The sequence below is a fragment of the Lampetra planeri genome, chromosome 33 (genome assembly GCF_965212315.1).
Source record: "Lampetra planeri chromosome 33, kcLamPlan1.2.h2, whole genome shotgun sequence".
NCBI lineage: Eukaryota > Metazoa > Chordata > Hyperoartia > Petromyzontiformes > Petromyzontidae > Lampetra > Lampetra planeri.
In genome coordinates, this window is record NC_136139.1 from 11,111,149 (window position 1) to 11,129,815 (window position 18,667).

The following is an 18,667-nucleotide window of genomic DNA, read 5'->3' on the forward strand; positions in this document are numbered from 1 at the left end:
GGGTGTGAGTGGGTGTCACTGTGATGTTCTCGCGATCATTGGAACTAAGACGAAGCCACGTGGCGTTGGGTACGACGGTGTTGTGAAGATTTACAAAAGCTGTTCCGTGTTCTTGTTTCCACATCGAATCCTGGAATTGAGTTTTTTTTATATTTTTATAAGCGGTTTGTTTATGTTCGTTTTTTGTGCGTTCATGAGACGTGGGCAGGTGCTGTTTATATCGTGTGACGTTCACCCATGCCAGCCGTCACCTTCAATACCTCATAGCCAGGATTATCTGCCGCGCATCGTTTTGTCCATTCAAGTGAAAATAATGATGATGATGATGACGACGATGAAAATAAGGATGGCAAGCAGGTTTATTTTAAGTGCACAATGAGAGGAATTCATGATGCTCATTTTTTTTTGTTTTCTTACGTAAAAAGTCTGTTTGTAAACACTTTCATCTTTACATTCTTGTTGTGAATAAAGCGATGGGATGTAGAGTCGCGTGGTGAAGGGCGGCAGCTGTCCGCCCGGGTCTGTGTGTCTCTGTGTGTCTCTGTCTTGGTATGTCAGCGTGTGTGTGTGTCTATAGTGCGTGTGTTTGTGTGGGAAGCGGTAGCATAGCGGTTAGCGCGCTGCGCTACAAACCCAACAACCTGAGTTCGATTCCCGGTCACGGCCAACACCAGTGATGATTATCTGTACCAGTCCTGGGCCTCCCCTTGGTCGACTCGGCCTCAAATGAGGACCTGGTGCGGTGTGTAAACATTAGCAACTAAGGCCTTTGGCCAGGAAAGTCACGAAAAAAATTGCACACGAACAACGCAAGCACCCGATGCTCCGTTTAGAAGTTTTAAAATGAAACATCTTTGAATTGTATTATGTTTTGAATTAGATAATTGTATTTCTTCATTAAAAGCTGATATAATTTTACATCTGGAAGGCTTAATGGAAAAGGACATTTCGTGTGAAATTTCTCTCGTCGTGAAGCAGATGGCCTTGCTGGGGGCTCGGTTCGATGCGGACTTTCACCCGTTTGGGAATGCGGGATCGAGATAAGGCGACATAGAGCTGCTGGCCGTGCTAGAAGACCGCCGGCTGCAGATCGATTCCAACGTAATCGAACGTCTGTCCCTGTGCCTCCATCGTTCATGCAGGGGGCGCGTAGGTTTGCAGCGCCCCCTGCATGAAAACGACAGAAAGTGCAGCATTTATCACAGATAAAGTTGTGCGCTTATATAAGAGTATGGGGAGATAAAGGCAGCCGGGCGTGGTGTTGGCCACCCACCCCCTCGTGTGCCGTGCCGGCCTGCATAAGTGCTCGCTCACAGCAACTTGCCCCAACAGTCTGTTAAGGCTACATGGGGGGTCTTTGTATGTGTTGGTGTGTGAGGTACGTGTCGTTTCGCTGATCATCTATTGGTTTGCGATACTGGATGATCCAAAGTCAGCTGTGTATAATCTCGATTGAGATATTTATTGTCCATTCAATCGTAAATACATACGCTGTGTGGATATCCATACAAAATATTTAGTCACATGTGCGATATCTTATACATGGGGCTATGCGGATGGTTCCTCAAGGCCCAGGGCTGGAAATGCCACGAGAGAAACCGGTCCCAGCATCAATTCGTGACGAGAACAGTCCTGGGACCCCATGTTGAGTCCTGGGGAAAAGTCCCCCCCCCCCATCCCCCCCATCCCCCCTTCCCTCTCTGGACGGCAGTGCAGTCACCCCCCCGCCCGCCCCCCCCCTCCCTCCAGGGGCAGCCACACGGTAGTGATAGATACCGAAACGACAGGCTCGCACTCAGGCTCTGTTTTTATTAAAAATAAACCCAATATCCCACCACGGAAGATTTCACTGCGAACGGCCATAATTCATAAAACTTCCACCGCACGTGCATAGCCGGCCATAAAAATAGAGAGAAATAAATATCACCATGCGTCCGTACAGCGAACGCTCCCATACGCAGCTTCCAACCGCCCCGCACCCAAAATCACCCTGCACAGCAGAACCAGCACTTAGCTCGCCACACTTCAACCCGCACTGACCAGCGTGAAGTACCATCAAATACCACCCCGCCCATGGTCCGTGTGGCGTTGGAAGGTGCTTATCTAGCAGCGGACTGACAAAACTGCTGTACGTGTACAGCAAGCAGCCAGAGAGTTGCCCAGCTTCCAAATGCCCCCCACCTTAAATGAGACTCCGAATGCTAGTTTCAAACGACAACAATGCACAAACGCGCATTTTCCAAAGTTGCCAAAATCCCTGCGAGTGGCTCAGGGCGCACCCGGTCATCGCTCTCCCGGCGTCCGTTCACGGCCGCCACCGATGTTCCCCAAGGCAGCGCGATCGTCCTGCGGCGTTCGCAGCGTCGCCCGATGAGAACTCGCGCAGCGTCGTCCAGCGGAAGCTTCTCGCTCGGGACGGTCGGGAGCAGGCGGGCGGGAAGAGCTCGCAAGGCAGCGACGACGTCAACGACGCGAATGTTGTTCCCCGTCTTGAATATAACCACCGGCTCAGCCGCGTCATTATCCAAGGATAATGGGTTTCTCAAAGTGATTGCACCATTGACGCCTTCGATAGAGATGACATCAACAAACGGGGGGGGGGGGGGGGAAACGCGTTCCCACGCGGCCACCGCCGCAGCGCTCAGCGCTCGGTGGTGGGACGTGGAAAACCCAACTCTTGAGAAAGGTACAAGCACCCAATCGTTTTTTTTACGCACACTCACGGAGATTCATCTGATTTGGAATCCATGAGCCTTGTATCACGTATTATCAAGACATTACCGTGGGTCTTGGGGAGCCACGAGTCGTGGAAAGTCAATTCGTGCAAAACTTGTGCCAGGTTTACTTCACAAACCTTATTTGCTGCTGCTTAAATAGCCACGTATCGTGTGGTCAACACTTACGGCCGAATTATCATCCCAATCCCTTCGTTCGAATTAGTTTCTTTTTTCCCCTTTGGCATTCCACACAGACCTTGCCGTCGCGCTTGCTCATGAATTCCCAACTGGTGAAACCAAGAGCGCAGGATGTAGTTGTAAACGGAGGTTTTGGTCACCGTCAACACCGCAGCCGAGATATTAACACCCTAATGTCCGTAATGAATAAACCTAGTGTGCAGCATCTCCGTAACAAATAAACGACAGACAGAAGATAAACCTCGCAACCCTGCTGTAGATTCACCTTGTTATTTACAGACTATAAAGGGACAATACATTGATTGGGAGGGGCTCGAGGTGCTCACCCGTTCGGTATGCCAACATCCTCGCTGGGCTTGGTGGTAGGAGTTGGGTGGTAGGAGTTGGGTGGTAGGAGTTGGGTGGTAGGAGTTGGGTGGTAGGAGTTGGGTGGTAGGAGTTGGGTGGTAGGAGTTGGGTGGTAGGAGTTGGGTGGTAGGAGTTTGGTGGTAGGGGTTGGGTGGTAGGAGTTGGGTGGTAGGAGTTGGGTGGTAGGAGTTGGGTGGTAGGATTGGGTGGTAGGAGTTGGGTGGTAGGAGTTGGGTGGTAGGAGTTGGGTGGTAGGAGTTGGGTGGTAGGAGTTGGGTGGTAGGAGTTGGGTGGTAGGGGTTGGGTGGTAGGAGTTGGGTGGTAGGAGTTGGGTGGTAGGAGTTTGGTGGTAGGGGTTGGGTGGTAGGAGTTGGGTGGTAGGATTGGGTGGTAGGAGTTGGGTGGTAGGGGTTGGGTGGTAGGAGTTGGGTGGTAGGAGTTGGGTGGTAGGATTGGGTGGTAGGAGTTGGGTGGTAGGGGTTGGGTGGTAGGAGTTGGGTGGTAGGGGTTGGGTGGTAGGAGTTGGGTGGTAGGAGTTGGGTGGTAGGAGTTTGGTGGTAGGGGTTGGGTGGTAGGAGTTGGGTGGTAGGAGTTGGGTGGTAGGAGTTGGGTGGTAGGATTGGGTGGTAGGAGTTGGGTGGTAGGGGTTGGGTGGTAGGAGTTGGGTGGTAGGAGTTGGGTGGTAGGAGTTGGGTGGTAGGAGTTGGGTGGTAGGATTGGGTGGTAGGAGTTGGGTGGTAGGGGTTGGGTGGTAGGAGTTGGGTGGTAGGGGTTGGGTGGTAGGAGTTGGGTGGTAGGAGTTGGGTGGTAGGAGTTGGGTGGTAGGAGTTGGGTGGTAGGAGTTGGGTGGTAAGAGTTGGGTGGTAGGAGTTGGGTGGTAGGAGTTGGGTGGTAGGAGTTGGGTGGTAGGAGTTGGGTGGTAGGAGTTGGGTGGTAAGAGTTGGGTGGTAGGAGTTGGGTGGTAAGAGTTGGGTGGTAGGGGTTGGGTGGTAGGAGTTGGGTGGTAGGAGTTGGGTGGTAGGAGTTGGGTGGTAGGAGTTGGGTGGTAGGATTGGGTGGTAGGAGTTGGGTGGTAGGGGTTGGGTGGTAGGAGTTGGGTGGTAGGGGTTGGGTGGTAGGAGTTGGGTGGTAGGAGTTGGGTGGTAGGAGTTGGGTGGTAGGAGTTGGGTGGTAGGAGTTGGGTGGTAAGAGTTGGGTGGTAGGAGTTGGGTGGTAGGAGTTGGGTGGTAGGAGTTGGGTGGTAGGAGTTGGGTGGTAGGAGTTGGGTGGTAAGAGTTGGGTGGTAGGAGTTGGGTGGTAAGAGTTGGGTGGTAGGAGTTGGGTGGTAGGAGTTGGGTGGTAGGAGTTGGGTGGTAGGAGTTGGGTGGTAGGAGTTGGGTGGTAAGAGTTGGGTGGTAGGAGTTGGGTGGTAAGAGTTGGGTGGTAGGAGTTGGGTGGTAGGAGTTGGGTGGTAGGAGTTGGGTGGTAGGAGTTGGGTGGTAGGAGTTGGGTGGTAAGAGTTGGGTGGTAGGAGTTGGGTGGTAGGAGTTGGGTGGTAGGAGTTGGGTGGTAGGAGTTGGGTGGTAGGAGTTGGGTGGTAGGAGTTGGGTGGTAGGAGTTGGGTGGTAAGAGTTGGGTGGTAGGAGTTGGGTGGTAAGAGTTGGGTGGTAGGGGTTAAGTGGTAGGACTTACTAACGAGAGGTCAGCGGACATCAGCATTGCCATTCTGTCCCGTGCCGTGTACTCGGAGGGGGAAGGCGTCACGGCAGAAAGCGGCACTGCATGTAGCTCTCCGGCGACGTCTTGTAGTCAAACTTCTCGTAGAAGGCCACGTTCTTGGGGAGACACTCCAGCGTGATCTTGTAGCAGCCCAGGCTCTTGCTCAGCAGCTTCAACGTGACCAGCAGCCTGCGAGGAGACGGCGCAAGACGGGCGATGCCCGGTGGTCAGCCCCGTGAGGGCACCGCCTAGCAAGGACGCACGGCTGTTTCGCAACGACGCCGCTAATGACCAACAACACCCCCCCCCCACCCTGTGGCGATTCCACCAATTTCAATGATCAGGGGTGCAATCCGAATCGAGAATCAGTGATGTTTTAATTTGACCTTGACTCTTCTTGGCTTTTTCGGTAAAGTCACGTAGAAGGGAAGTAATAAAATAATAAAAATAAAACATAATAAAATGAAACAATTTCATTTTATTATGTTTTATTTTTATTATTTTATAAGCTTATATGTAAGCTTATATGTAAGCTCCTAGCTTGGATTGTCTCATTCTTCACCTGAGGACAGCTGCTTGCGTTGTGGCCGAAACATCGTGAGAATTGTTTCATTTTATTATGTTTTATTTTTATTATTTTATTACTTCCCTTCTACGTGACTTTACCGAAAAAACCAAGAAGATGAATCCCTGCAGTCACGAAAGCTTTAAATCGAAATTTGACCTTGACTGTCTGGTTTTTTTTCTCATTTTTGTTTGTCTCGCTTGGTACAGGATTATTAATCAATCAGTGAATGATGAGAACAGCCCATCACAACAGAAAAATAGTGCAGGCCGGAAACTTAGTCCTGTTACCAAAGGCGGAGCCAGGATTTTCAGGTAGGGGGCAACCCCTCCAGCAATGAAAAATTATAGAGGAGTTGTTAGTAAGTAAGGACTTGTCCCTTGCTTTTTATTCGACGCGTGTGCGGCGATGGCGCAGCCATCGATCGAGGGTCGAATTCAAACCGTGTGCGCCTTCAGGCAAGTCGTGTCCTGTATACGTAACTGCGCACAATTCTGTGAGTCACTTATAACTGCTTTGCCGTTACTTATTGCCAATTATGGACTCAGACTATTGTCCTATCATCTCATAGAGGCCCTGGCACATAATAATATGCTACACAGTGGCAGCGGGGGGTCGCAAAATGCCGATTTATTACTAATAAACCCCAATGATCCGATCCAAATTAGGGATTTCGATCGGATCATTGGGGGGCACGTGCCACCCCCCCCCCCCGCTGGTTCCGACAGTGCCTGTTACTCCACATTTGACAGCGCACAATGTGCGGACATCATCACTAAGTATCACACGTGCACCGCGTACACGTGGGTCAGAGAACACATGTAGCTTCGTCATCAAGGAAAGTGAAGTGTGATTTGCTCAGGGCACATCACGAGAAGAGGGGTGATAGAGGAGACTGTCGGTGAACAGCGCCACCGAAAAGGGTGCGGCCGCCACCGAAACAGCGCAATAAGATCAACTAACGCAGCAGCGAGACGGAACGTGGCAGCGTGGGAACACGAGTGGTGTCGACGTCACGGGGAGACCTTCATTCAGAAATGGAGAGTTCTGTTTTACTTGTTTAATCAGTTGAGAACTCAAAAGAGAATCTCGTTTCTAAGAGTGACCTGGGGCATCAGGCTGCCAGTAGGGAGGCGGCGGTTGGTGCCGTCCGAGTGTAGAATCCCGATTTAGGAATGTGTGGTTTAGTTTTCGAATTCCATAAATTTGGACCCCGACGCCGGCACACAAGGGCCGACTCTTGCGAATGACGTCACGGGATCTTTAACGTCCACAGTGAAGCAGACGGCGTCGACGATTCCGACCACGGTAATAACCAGGGCGGCCACCGGATTCAAACCAGGAACCTCTGCAACAAGTGCCGAATGCACTACCACTAGGCCATGACCTGGGATGATAATGATGATGATCAGATAAGAAATAGTGTAACAGTTGATTCTGTTGCTAAATGAAGAGAGACCGTGGTAGTGTGGTGCGATGCGCCGTATCTCGATCGGTAGGGGAACTCACAGTTTGCCCAGCTGTTTTCCTCGACACTCATCGGTCACGACCACATCCTCCATCCGCCCTCTCTGCCAGTGACAAAAACAAAGATCGCCCCGTATAGCCTTAACAGACTGTTGTGGCAAGTGCTGTTAGCAAGCACCCATGAAGGCCGGAACGGCACACGAGGGGGTCGGTGGCCAGCACCACACTCGACCGCCTTGGTCTCCCCAGTGATGATGTTTACACAACGTTTGAGGCTGAGTAGACCTAGGGGATGGAGCAGACCAGTTCAGATAATCGTCACTGGTGTTGGCCATGAGCAGGAATTGAACTCGTGTCGCCGGGTTCGTAGCGCAAAGCGCTAACCGCTACACCACCGCTCCCCACACACTACCGCTCCTCACCCTCTCTGCCAGTGACACACCCCCCACACACACACACGTCCAAGCCACACAAGACAAGGGTAAATTACTCTTTGAATCACGGTACATTTGCCGACACTCAGGGATTTATTTCTCACTGAATATATTTTCCGGGTCACTGGTGGATTGGAGTAGGTGGAGCAGGTGGTACGTTACTAGCGAGCTGTGTACCGGATGTGGTGTGCTCGGTGAGAGGACACAGCCCCTGCTGACATGAATTACACCAGTCCCTGCGCAGCCAACACTGTACACCGAACTTAAGAGGGTGGCCCGGCGGCGCGGTGGTAACACTTGTGCCTCGCAGCCAGAAGGGTCTGGGTTCCATTCCTGACATTCTGTGTGGGGTTTGTACATTCTGTGTGGGGTTTGTACATTCTGTGTGGGGTTTGTACATTCTGTGTGGGGTTTGTATGTTCTGCCCTCCTGTTCTGCATGGGTTTCCTCTCACAGTTAAACAAACCCACTACAACAATGTACCGGCATTGGCCAAACATCCCACTGGTTGAGAAGTTACCTGCAAATGACTCAACTGGAATTGCACACAGCAACATCGTCAAGAAACATAAATCATCACACGAACTCCGGTCATCCTCACAACGGCTTTTGGCTAGCCACTGAACAAAGATGGCCACCGCATCACGTGCTTTCAGAAGCGCTTCTGCGGCCGTCTAGAACACTCTTCCTTTTGATATTAGGAAGCCACTGGTGCTGTGCACTTTTAAACCATCTAGATTGAAAAAACTAACTTCTTTAGAACTGATTTTTGTGTTGAGTTTGTTGGCTACGTACGTTGTAAAAAAAAGTTCAACATACGTACATACATACCGCAAAAACTTGGCAGGACCTTCCTGAAAAATAACCTCGAGACTCAATGGGGCATTACAGAAATACCCCGGTTTACGTCTGGGATGCATTCCTGAAATGTGCGATGACGGATATCGAAACGATGTAAATCAAAGCGATTTGCAAGGTAGTAAGTAGGTGGAGACATAACTCGGGGTATTACTCTCGTAATGAGTGGCTGTGATCCTGACGCAGTCGTGGACAGCGGACTTGTAGTGCCCTCTGCTGGTGAATGCATCTCAAATCATAGCTCAGTGTGCTCGTGTGTATGTTCAACTTCTTTCTCACACACCAACCGTGCTAATCGGAGGTGAGGGGGAAGGACTATACAAATGGACAGTGTTCAACAGACACCTGCCTGCCTGCATAAACAACCCCGATCAATCTACGCTCAACGGGAAGTCGATCATACCTCCTCTGCTGCCCCCCAAAGTCCAAACAAAAGATATTCTATTTTACCAGGTAAAGCCTGCTGAGCTATTATCTTTTTTTTAAAGGCAACCTGGCCACATATGATAGCTCAACGAAGTGGCTTATCATGTGGAAAATTATAACTTAATAATCTAAACGCACGTTTCTAAATTTGGAGAAAAATACAGAGTACCCGAAGAAAAATCCACGTGACCACGGAGAGAATACGCAAACTCCAAATATCCAGGGGTCAGGGTCGGGATCGAACCTACGACGTCCTGCATACCAGGCGAGGGAGATAACATCCCTTCGCCCAGCATTCCGTGCTGGTGACTCCAGCCTCAAGGCCTTCCTCTCCACCTCTGCCCATGGCCACCTCGATCTCTCAACAAAACTATCCCCGCGGTGTGTAGCATCTTGAAATTTGCGGTTGCAATTGGACGGTTGCAATATGAATCCAAATCGTATTCTTGTATTCAAGTATTATTATATACAGAGACAAGGGTGCTGCGGTGGTGAGATCACGCCCACAAGGTCACAGGGACTTGATCCCGACCCCGACGCCAGTTTACATGGAGTTTGCACGTTTTCCCTGTGGTCGCATGAATTTTTCTCCGGATCCTCCAGTTTTCCCTTCCGCGTTTAGAAACGTGTTGAGTATTCGGCTGCAATACATTTTCCCGTGATAAGCCACTTCACTGGACTATTTGTGTGGTGTGGCCAGGTCGCTTCGCAAAAAAAAAGCTCAGTGAGCCTTACCTGGTAAAATTAAAAGTTCTTATTAGTTTTAAACTCTGCACAAAGATGTCCCCAGCGTGTGTTGAGACTGTAGATCGTGGAAACACGAGCACGTGCGCTTCTGACGGGGAGATGTCGCGATTCAGGGTCGCCCCATTTGAATCAAGACTCGACCACATTTTATTTTAATATATATTGTGAGTAATGTAGCGGCCAACCGGTGACTGCAAGGGTCATAAAAACAAACCCATTACACAAAACAAGGGTCAATCAAATCACACAGGCTTATGAACCTCTAGATTTTAACAAGTGTCATCATCATGATTGTTATCAACGTCGTCGTTATCGATCATGTGTATGGTGCCTCCCGTGCGGTACAGCCCGGTGAGCTGAGCGTACCGTGCCGCAGCAATGGATGAATTTCTGTTCCACCATCAGGGTTCCCGTGGCCACTATCGTGCCCTGCTTGGTGTCCTCCACCACCACGATGAAGTAGCCCCCCGCCTTCTTCAAGCTTTCAAACCGCGCTGCGTGGAGGAACAGCGTGGACGGGGGGTGGAGGGGGGGGGTAGAGAGGGTGCGGCAACACCGCAGTGAGAATTCGAGTTGCAAAGGTCAAGTCCGTTGTGTATCCCACTGCCCACCTGTAATGTCCATATCAACCATTCATATTTACAGCTGAGTTTACAGCGCGTATAGCGTCGTCGTTCACGCAAATTATATCTCGCAATCGCTGGGGAACCATAAGCAAGCTGGAATGCATCAGCCACGTGGTGAGGAGCCGGTGTTACCAACAATTGCCCAAGCACTGCGGTCCTCTATGTATTAAGATGTTTTCAGCCTAATGCTGATTGTTTATAGGATTCGGCTCCATAAGTCACGTTCAGTGTTAGTTTGTTTGCAATGTCATGTCAATGCTCGAGCTGACTGAGTAAAAAAAAACTGAGCAAAATAGAACATTCCAAGTTATACTTGTTGGTTTGAGTGCATGGTGCAGCCGCGTAGCAGGAGGGAGCCGGTTTGAGAAGTTCTGTTTGTGGTGAAGATGTCCCTCGAGAGGGGAAATGGTGAGGGGGAATAAGGGTGTAGACCCTGTTAATTGCTACGAGTTTTTACATCATTATATAGTCACATTGCATAGGCTAGACATGATGATGTCTGCACTTTGGGTGATATAAATCATACGTTGTTGTTGTTGTTTTTGAAGAGTTGAGTTTCATGCAATTTGATAAAGACAACAGCTGCATGGCTGTCTGCGCTGCTTGTCTAACTACAGCCACAAACAATAAAGAAAAGCGAATGTAGGCTGAGACGAAATACCAATGAACTGCTCTTCCGTCACCTCTCCAACGTGCGTCAGCTGTGACAGAACCTTCATGAAGCCTGCGGCACATAACAACAAGACAAACACGCGGTGAAGGAATGGCTGCAAGGTTATCTACTTTCTCCAACACTGGCCACATTCTGCCGTATTCTGTAACGCAGCAGTGTAAGTGTCGAGCGTGCGGGCGGTTCAACAACACACCAGGGTCCAGAGGCCGGAATGGCCCATACAGGGAGGTAACATCCCTTGCACCAGGGCTCATGCAGCACCACAGGCTGCGGCGGGGGGCCTGCAACCAGCGCCCCCCTCAGTATTTGGCTGCTATAATCCACCACGTGATAAGCCACTTCATTTGCGGCTTTTGAAAAAGAGCTACACAGCTCAGTGGGGCCTTCCCCGGTAAAATAAAATATGTTGAACACATAATTTGAAAAGTACCTTTATTGAAGTCGGCCGTGCACAGAGGCCTCATCACGAGGCCCTCCCCGGGGGCGGCCGGCGAGATCGTGGGGTTGAACTCCACGTCGTTGTGGCTCCAGTCCAGCGACGTGAGCAGCGCCGGGTCGAACAGCGGCGTCTCCGTCAGGCGCATCCTGCCTGGGTTCCCGCGGCGACGTCTGGCTGCACGATGGGCGACGCGCGTGCCACCTGGGCCAGACGGCCAGCGATGTGACCAGGGGTTCATGCCAGCCAAGTCAGTGACCCGGAAAATTGTCTCTGCACCCGGGCCACCACATCCAGTACATCTCTTTGCTGTGACATGTGGCTTCTAGTCAAGTGCCATCAACTCCAGTCTACCAGCGGCCCTCAACATATTGAGCGAGATATATTAAGCCCAGGCAATGTTCCTATTTGCCTCGGCTCGTTATCAAGGAGTGGAAACGTCGATAATGGAAACCATCAGGGAAGAACTCAACCGGAGTGTGCGTTGGTTGGTTGGCTGGCTCACGCGTTTATATGATCGGAGCATCTTTGTTTGCATGCTCACCACTTGTACCGTGTGTGGTTAATGCAGACGTGATTCCTTGCAAAGGCTTTCAATTTGGTGTTTGAACATCTCAACATCTGTTTTATTCCCAGAAAGGGTAAACACCTATTCTTATTTTTCATACTTGCTGGAATATCGTCGCATACTCACGATAGATGGAAGGGGAAAAGAGCGTACAACACTGTAGATTTGTGTTTCCACTTCAGTTTTTGGAAACTGCATCTGCTTTACGTTATTGTTGTTTTACCGATAGTTGAAGATTTAGTTTTACTTAGCGCGCGGTCGAAGAGATTTATGAGAATTTATATTTAATTTCCTTTGTTGCGCAAGCCCCTTTGTACGCCCACATTTCCCTGTAACCCAAGTCTCCCAAAAGAGTGAGACTCGCAATCTCAAGTGAACTCTGACCTGCTTGCTTAGAATGAAGGAACAGCCGTAAATGGACTCATGACATCGAGGAATGGAGTGGGCGCTCAAAACAGAAGAATGATTCAGCAGGGGCAGAGGGCATAAAATGGCCAGCGAAGTCTGTCAAGCCTTGCTCATTAAAGTCATCATCCGGTTTGTGCGCTGAGGGTCAATGTGTCATCCTTGTCGTGCCACACCTTGTGAGCCCCACCCCAGCTCACTCACCAAACTCAGCTCACCAAATTTCAGCTCACCAAGCTCTGCTTCACAAAGTCCAGCTCACCAATTTTATCCCACCAGTCGCGGGCTCACCAATCGCAGCTCCCCTATCTGAGCCTGAACAATTCCAGCTCACCAAATTTCAGCTCACCGATCGCAACTCACCACCTGCAAACTCACCAATTTTATCCCACCAGTCGCGGGCTCACCAATCGCAGCTCACCTATCGCAGACTGAACAATTCCAGCTCACCAAATTTCAGCTCACCGATCACAACTCACCACATGCAAACTCACCAAATTCAGCTCACCAATCTCTGCTCACCAATCGCAGCTCACCTATCTCAGCCTGAACAATTCCAGCTCACCAGATTTCAGCTCGCCGATCGCAACTCACCAATCTCCGCTCACCAATCTCGGCTCACCAATCGCGGCTCGCTCACTCACCACTCTCTCTCTGCTCGACAGAGTCAAGGGTGCTGCTGTGTTTAAGCCACAGCGGGGGTAATCCGGGGAACGTCGGGCGTGTGTTTATGACGGTCAGCTGAACTCAACAATGAAGCCGCTGTGCTCGCAAGCCACGGAGACCAGAGGGACGCGTCAGCACTTGCGTCACTACGGAGCATAAACGAAAATCAATGCGCCCGTGCCACTTTGTGACCCTGGACAAATATTTGTGCCCCAAACTGCCACCGGCCGATGTCCGCTTGCTGCGTTTCAGCCCTCGGCAGACAGCAGAGCCCCGGCAGCTTACCTGTAGTCTTATACAGGTACATTGATGTCGCCGATTGGGGGAGAGGGGAGGCGGGAAGAGTCCGTGGGATCAAGACACAAGCAAGGAGAGTTGTTACTTTGATGGCTGCGCTGTATAGAAATGTGGAGAGTGTGTCAGGGAAGAGAAACAAGTCCTGGGGCAGACGACACTGAGCCCTGGCAAGACATTGCGATGGACATTCGTCTTGGCGGACAAGACATGAAACATGACCCATGGACATGAGGCACAGACACCGATGGACAACGAGCGCAGACATTACGCCAGACATCATCTCCGCTTGACGGACAGGGCAGGGGCCCTGAGTGACAGAGAGAGAGAACTCTGTTCCAAACACCACACAGACCCGGACATTCGGTGAGACACTAACTCTGAGAGACATGAAGAGACCACGGACCCTGGCAAGCCACGGATGAGAGTCATGAGCCCTAACAGTTGGACAGACAGCAGGATAACCACCACACTGGTAGGACACCAACCCTGAATACCAGGAGGACACACTGCCTCAGACAGACAGCATCCTGACGACCCGGAGAGACGCTGACCCCAGAGAGACACAGACACAACTCTCTTACCTGGGCCTCTGTCTCAGCGTGTCTCCTCACTCTGTCTCACTGTGTCTCTGTCTCACTGTGTCTCTGTGTCTCTGTGTCTCTGTCTCACTGTGTCTGTCTCACTGTGTCTCACTGTGTCTCTGTCTCACTGTGTCTCTCTGTGTCTCACTGTGTCTCACTGTGTCTCACTGTGTCTCTGTGTCTCACTGTCTCTCTGTCTCACTGTCTCACTGTGTCTCTGTGTCTCACTGTGTCACTGTGTCTCTGTCTCACTGTGTGTCTCACTGTGTCACTGTCTCTGTCTCACTGTGTCTGTCTCACTGTGTCTCTGTGTCTGTCTCCGCGTGTCTCTGTCTCAGTGTCTCACTGTCTCTGTCTTAGTCTCACTGTGTCTCTCTCTCACTGTGTCTCTGTGTCTCACTGTCTCTGTGTCACTGTGTCACTGTGTCTCACTGTGTCTCTGTCTCACTGTCTCACTGTCTCACTGTGTCTCTGTCTCACTGTATCTCTGTCTCACTGTCTCACTGTGTCTCTGTCTCACTATGTCTCTGTCTCACTGTGTCTCACTGTGTATCACTGTGTCTCTGTCTCACTGTGTCTCTGTCTCACTGTGTCTCTGTGTCTCTGTCTCACTGTGTCTCTGTGTCTCAGTGTCTCTCTGTGTCTCAGTGTCTCTCTGTGTCTCTGTCACTGTCTCTGTGTCTCATTCTGTCTCACTGTGTCTCACTCTGTCTCACTGTGTCTCTGTGTCTGTCTGTGTCTCACTCTGTCTCACTGTGTCTCTGTCACTGTCTCAGTGTCTCACTGTCTCTCACTGTGTCTGTCTCCGCGTGTCTCTGCGGGTGCCACGCTCCACGCCTCCGTTTCCGTCCACGTCGATCGGGAGCCGCCCCCGTGACGCGGCCCCTCAAGCGGCCAACCAATCACAGCCCGGTCCCCTCAAGCGGCTAACCAATCACAGCCCGGCCCCCAACACCCTCCCCCAGCCCCCCCATTTCTCCCGCGCCCCGTGGATAGAGTTGCCAACTGTCCCGTTACAGTCCGTAACTCTAAAGAATTTGAATATTTTATGTCATACTTGTCAACCTCATATAATTTTAACCCCGTATTCTTATACAGATAAATTTAGTTTTCAGGGTCCATACGACGAACAGCCGTTTCGATGCGGGCATGAAACAATGTGTTGTCTATTTATTTGTGTTTCTCCCTTGTGATGCCACTTTGTAGGATAAACGTTGAGATTTATAAGGGCAGGGGGTGACCAATACGATCTGAATTGGTCCGTAATAGGGTAGGGCACTGATAATGGGTTGACAGGTATGATATTTATTTATACTGCAGAAAGAATCCGATGAGCTATAAAGCTCTTTTCACGGACACGGGGTAAGAACGTAACAACGCAAACAATACAAAAACATTATAGTAGTGCAAAGTGCAAGAAAGGTAAACAAACACATCACCCAACACGTAGAAATACAAAACTAAAGCATCCCCATCCTACCCAGGCAAAGCCCACTGAGGTGTATTAACTTGTTTTTCAAAAGCGAACTGGCTGCCACAAATGATAGCTCAACAAAAGTGGCCCATCATCTGGACATTTTATGAGCAGAAAAAACACTGTCCTGCGGAGGGAGCTGGTAGGAACGTTGGGTTGCTCGGTCAATGGCCTGCAGGGTCAACGGCGGCGTGGTGTATTCAACAAATATGCCCGACTGTGAGGGCGGGCACAAGCCGGCGTGAGTAGGTTAAACGTTGAGTTTTATAAGGGCACCACGGGGTGACCAGCCCCTCCCCACCCAGCCCCACCCTCCCCACTCAGCCCCTCCCCACACTCCCCACCCAGCCCCTCCCCACCCTCCCCTCCCATCCCCACCCAGCCCCACCCTCCCCACACAGCCCCTCCCCACCCAGCCCCTCCCTCCCCACCCAGCCCCTCCCTGCACGCCGGATACAATAATCCCCTGTGGGCTGGTGTAACCAGGAGGTTCCTACCAGTATAATCGAAATGCTGTCATCTAAATGCAGGGCGTGCATTTAGATGACAGCGTTCGGGTGGCGAAAGGATTTGGTTTGTATTGAGATCTTGCGGGTATTGGCGGCGTTGCAAATAGATCAGCCACGCATACCTGTCAACCCTTTATCAGTGCCTCCCTTCTTTACAGACAAATTCAAATCTTATTGGTCACCCCGTACCCTTATAAATCTCAAAGTTTATCCTACAAAGTCCCATTACAAGGGAGAAACACAAATATTATTTTTTTGCCCGTATTGAAAACGGCTGTACACCCTATGGGGCCGTCCATAAATGACGTCACGCACCTAGGGGGAGGGGGGGTCAGACATTTGTGACGAGGGGGGTGGAGAAATGTGACGTTACTTCAAAATGCGCAACTTTAAATAAATATAGACAACACGTTCTACTTAATTAAATAGACTTTTTTAATAAATGGGTTTTCCTACAGCAGCATAGTGCAGCGTCACATTAAATACGCACTACAATGACAATAGTTGAAAGCGATTTGAAGCATGTTAAAAAAAAAATTGGGGGGGGGGGGGCAGAGCTTTGTGACGTCATATTTGAGGGGGGGTCTGACTTTTTGTGACGCCGTGTGACGATGGGGGGGGGGGTCAAAAATTGTTAAAATTCGTGTGACGTCATTTTTGGACGGCCCCTATGGACCTGCAAACTCAATTTCTCTGCACAAAAATACCGGGAAAACCGTATGAGTTGACAGGTATGGATCACGAGACCCAGTGCCGACTGAGAAGTGTGATCGGGCTTTGGTGTGTACGCAGTGGAAAAGGCGGTCCAAGTTTTCCCAGGACGTCCATTTGTTAAGGCGGCAGCTGCTGCTTCGGGGGGAACTTCTTAATAGCTCAGTGGGCTGGGGTCCATTCATAAACCTCAGAACAGCCTTCAATACCTGAGCCCAGAACGGCAATGACCTGGCGAACACCCACCCCCGCCTTCCCCAAACAAAATCTCCCCCCCCCGCCTGCTCCGACGAGTCCGTGTTGCCTGATATCGGCGAAGCCCCCCCCCTCCCTTGATAACGCCAAGATGTTGACATGCTTGAAATGACGGAGGATGTAAAATAAAAACAGTTTTTTAAATAGCTCAGTGGGTCTTACCTGGTAAGATACAAAAATAGTCACGTTTTTTACGTTTTTATTTTTTAAGTGATTTATTCACCTTTACTACACTTTGTACTCCTCTATCGTGTTATTTTTTTGTTCTGACCTGCCGCTACTGGACATCTGTGAAAAGATCTTCATAGCTCATCGGATTCCTCCAGTATAAATACATATTCTGATTAAGTCTTCCGTGAGTTAAGACATTCCAAGTTCCGTTTTTTTTAATCAGTAGCGTAATCACAAAAACAACAATAACATTGCACCACTCAATCCAATGTATTTAAATGTCGCTATTTCCTCATCTGCCCGTCGTGATGACGGACGCTTGTGTTGCGCCTGAAACGTCGTGATTTATTTTATTTTCTACCCACGTGACTTTACCGAAAGAACCAAAGAGTATGGATTCCTGCAGTCACGAAAGCTTCAAATCAACATGTATCCCCCACCCATACATCCCGACGGGGGATTTTAGCTCGGCGACAACTCGAAATGCGGGTTCTGCGGGTTTAATGTATTTGACCACCACGCTTCACCACGCTGGTCAGTGCGGCATTGTGAAGGCGGGCAAACAACAACAACAACAACAGTGGATGTTGCTGCACTACTCTCGTAGCAGCCTATAACACCTGTGCCATCATGTACGGTGGTGGCCCATCAAAGCAACATCCAGGCTCCTGTATGGCTCCTTGCCTTCACCCAACCTTCAGTGACCCGCACGGTATGAGAGAGACACCTCATCCAGCAGTGCGTTGACAAAGTGACGTGGTGGGTTGTGCTATGCTTACAGTTTTGTACACTATGAGATCTCTTTTACCAGTGGCAAAATATAGTAGTAGGATTTTACCCTTTTAAACTGGTACAAAACTGACACCTTTATTCAAGGCATCATGTTTGCAATAACCACAACACAAATAGTCAAAAAAGCAAACAAAAAGAAGCAACTCTGATAATGATAATAAAGGTGTCAGTTTTGTACCAGTTTAAAAGGGTAAAAACCTACTACTATATTTTGCCACTGGTAAAAGAGATCTCATAGTGTAAATGCTTACCCCGAGCTCTCAAATATTGCACTGTGTTTGAGTTGTACGCCATCTGGTGTCATCTGGTCCAACACCAATGGGGACTAGGCTCTAAAGAAAGCCGTCTCGGGTGTGGACCAATCAACTTCAAGGACAGTGCATATTATTATTATCATTATCAGAGTTGCTTCTTTTTGTTTGCTTTTTTGACTACTTGTGTTGTGGTTATTGCAAACATGATGCCTTGAATAAAGGTGTCAGTTTTGTACCAGTTTAAAAGGGTAAAAACCTACTACTAATATGCTTACAGTTATTAAACAAAACATTGGTGGGTGCTAAGTGTGGAACATTCATGGTTTGGACTCGCCTCTCCACTCACAGTGGCAGCGTGTGACCAACAGAGGGCACAGTTCAAGAGAAATTGAGCCTCATTCCTACAACCCAAGGGCATTTGACCATTGAAACCGCCAGTAAATTCTAATTTTGAGTAATGTATTCTGATATTGTGTACGTGTACGGCTCTTTTTCTCAATCTACTGCTGGATGAGGGTCTCCCCCAGGCATTGTGGGTCATGGGAGCTATTTGATCAAACTTCACCGGGTTGGTCAGTGCGAGTTGGGTGGATATACTATGAGAGCTCATGATACATTACATAATTCATTATGTGGCCCTTCAGTTTTCATAGTGCCCCTTCAGATTATCATGCTATGTGTAAATGCTTTCTAATGTTTCTATCAACTTCAAGTAATGCAATTGTGTAAAGTAAACACGTCTGACAGGTGAGCACCTCATTCTGTACGATTACAATGTGGCTTTATATGGC

At 49.7% G+C, this 18,667-nt stretch overlaps 1 protein-coding gene across 3 annotated transcripts; it reads right to left on the reverse strand.

Moving 5' to 3' along the window:
- Positions 1–1,789: 1,789 nt before the first annotated feature.
- GNPNAT1 (glucosamine-phosphate N-acetyltransferase 1) lies at positions 1,790–14,576 on the reverse strand. Of its 3 annotated transcripts, none has more exons than XM_078610285.1 (6): positions 13,711–14,576; positions 11,188–11,397; positions 10,746–10,808; positions 9,825–9,952; positions 7,036–7,097; positions 1,790–5,150 (listed from the first exon to the last, which is right to left on the reverse strand). In XM_078610285.1, exons 2-6 carry the CDS (start codon positions 11,339–11,341, stop codon positions 5,003–5,005), a joined length of 555 nt encoding a protein of 184 aa, XP_078466411.1. In that variant the 5' UTR covers positions 11,342–11,397; positions 13,711–14,576; the 3' UTR covers positions 1,790–5,002. The 3 variants fall into 3 exon arrangements, with proteins under 3 accessions (XP_078466411.1, XP_078466412.1, XP_078466409.1); XM_078610286.1 differs by having other exon boundaries at positions 14,505–14,570; XM_078610283.1 differs by having other exon boundaries at positions 11,188–14,576.
- Between the last annotated feature and the right edge of the window lie 4,091 nt (positions 14,577–18,667).

Coding starts and splice junctions, on each gene's coding strand:
- GNPNAT1 (XM_078610283.1), bottom strand. CDS start 11,434: ATGAACCCCTGGTCACATCGCTGGCCGTCTGGCCCAGGTGGCACGCGC. Junction 9,953..10,745: donor GACGGAAGAGCAGTTCATTG/GTATTTCGTCTC, acceptor TCCTCCACGCAG/CGCGGTTTGAAAGCTTGAAG. Junction 5,151..7,035: donor GGAAAACAGCTGGGCAAACT/GTGAGTTCCCCT, acceptor GTCTCCTCGCAG/GCTGCTGGTCACGTTGAAGC.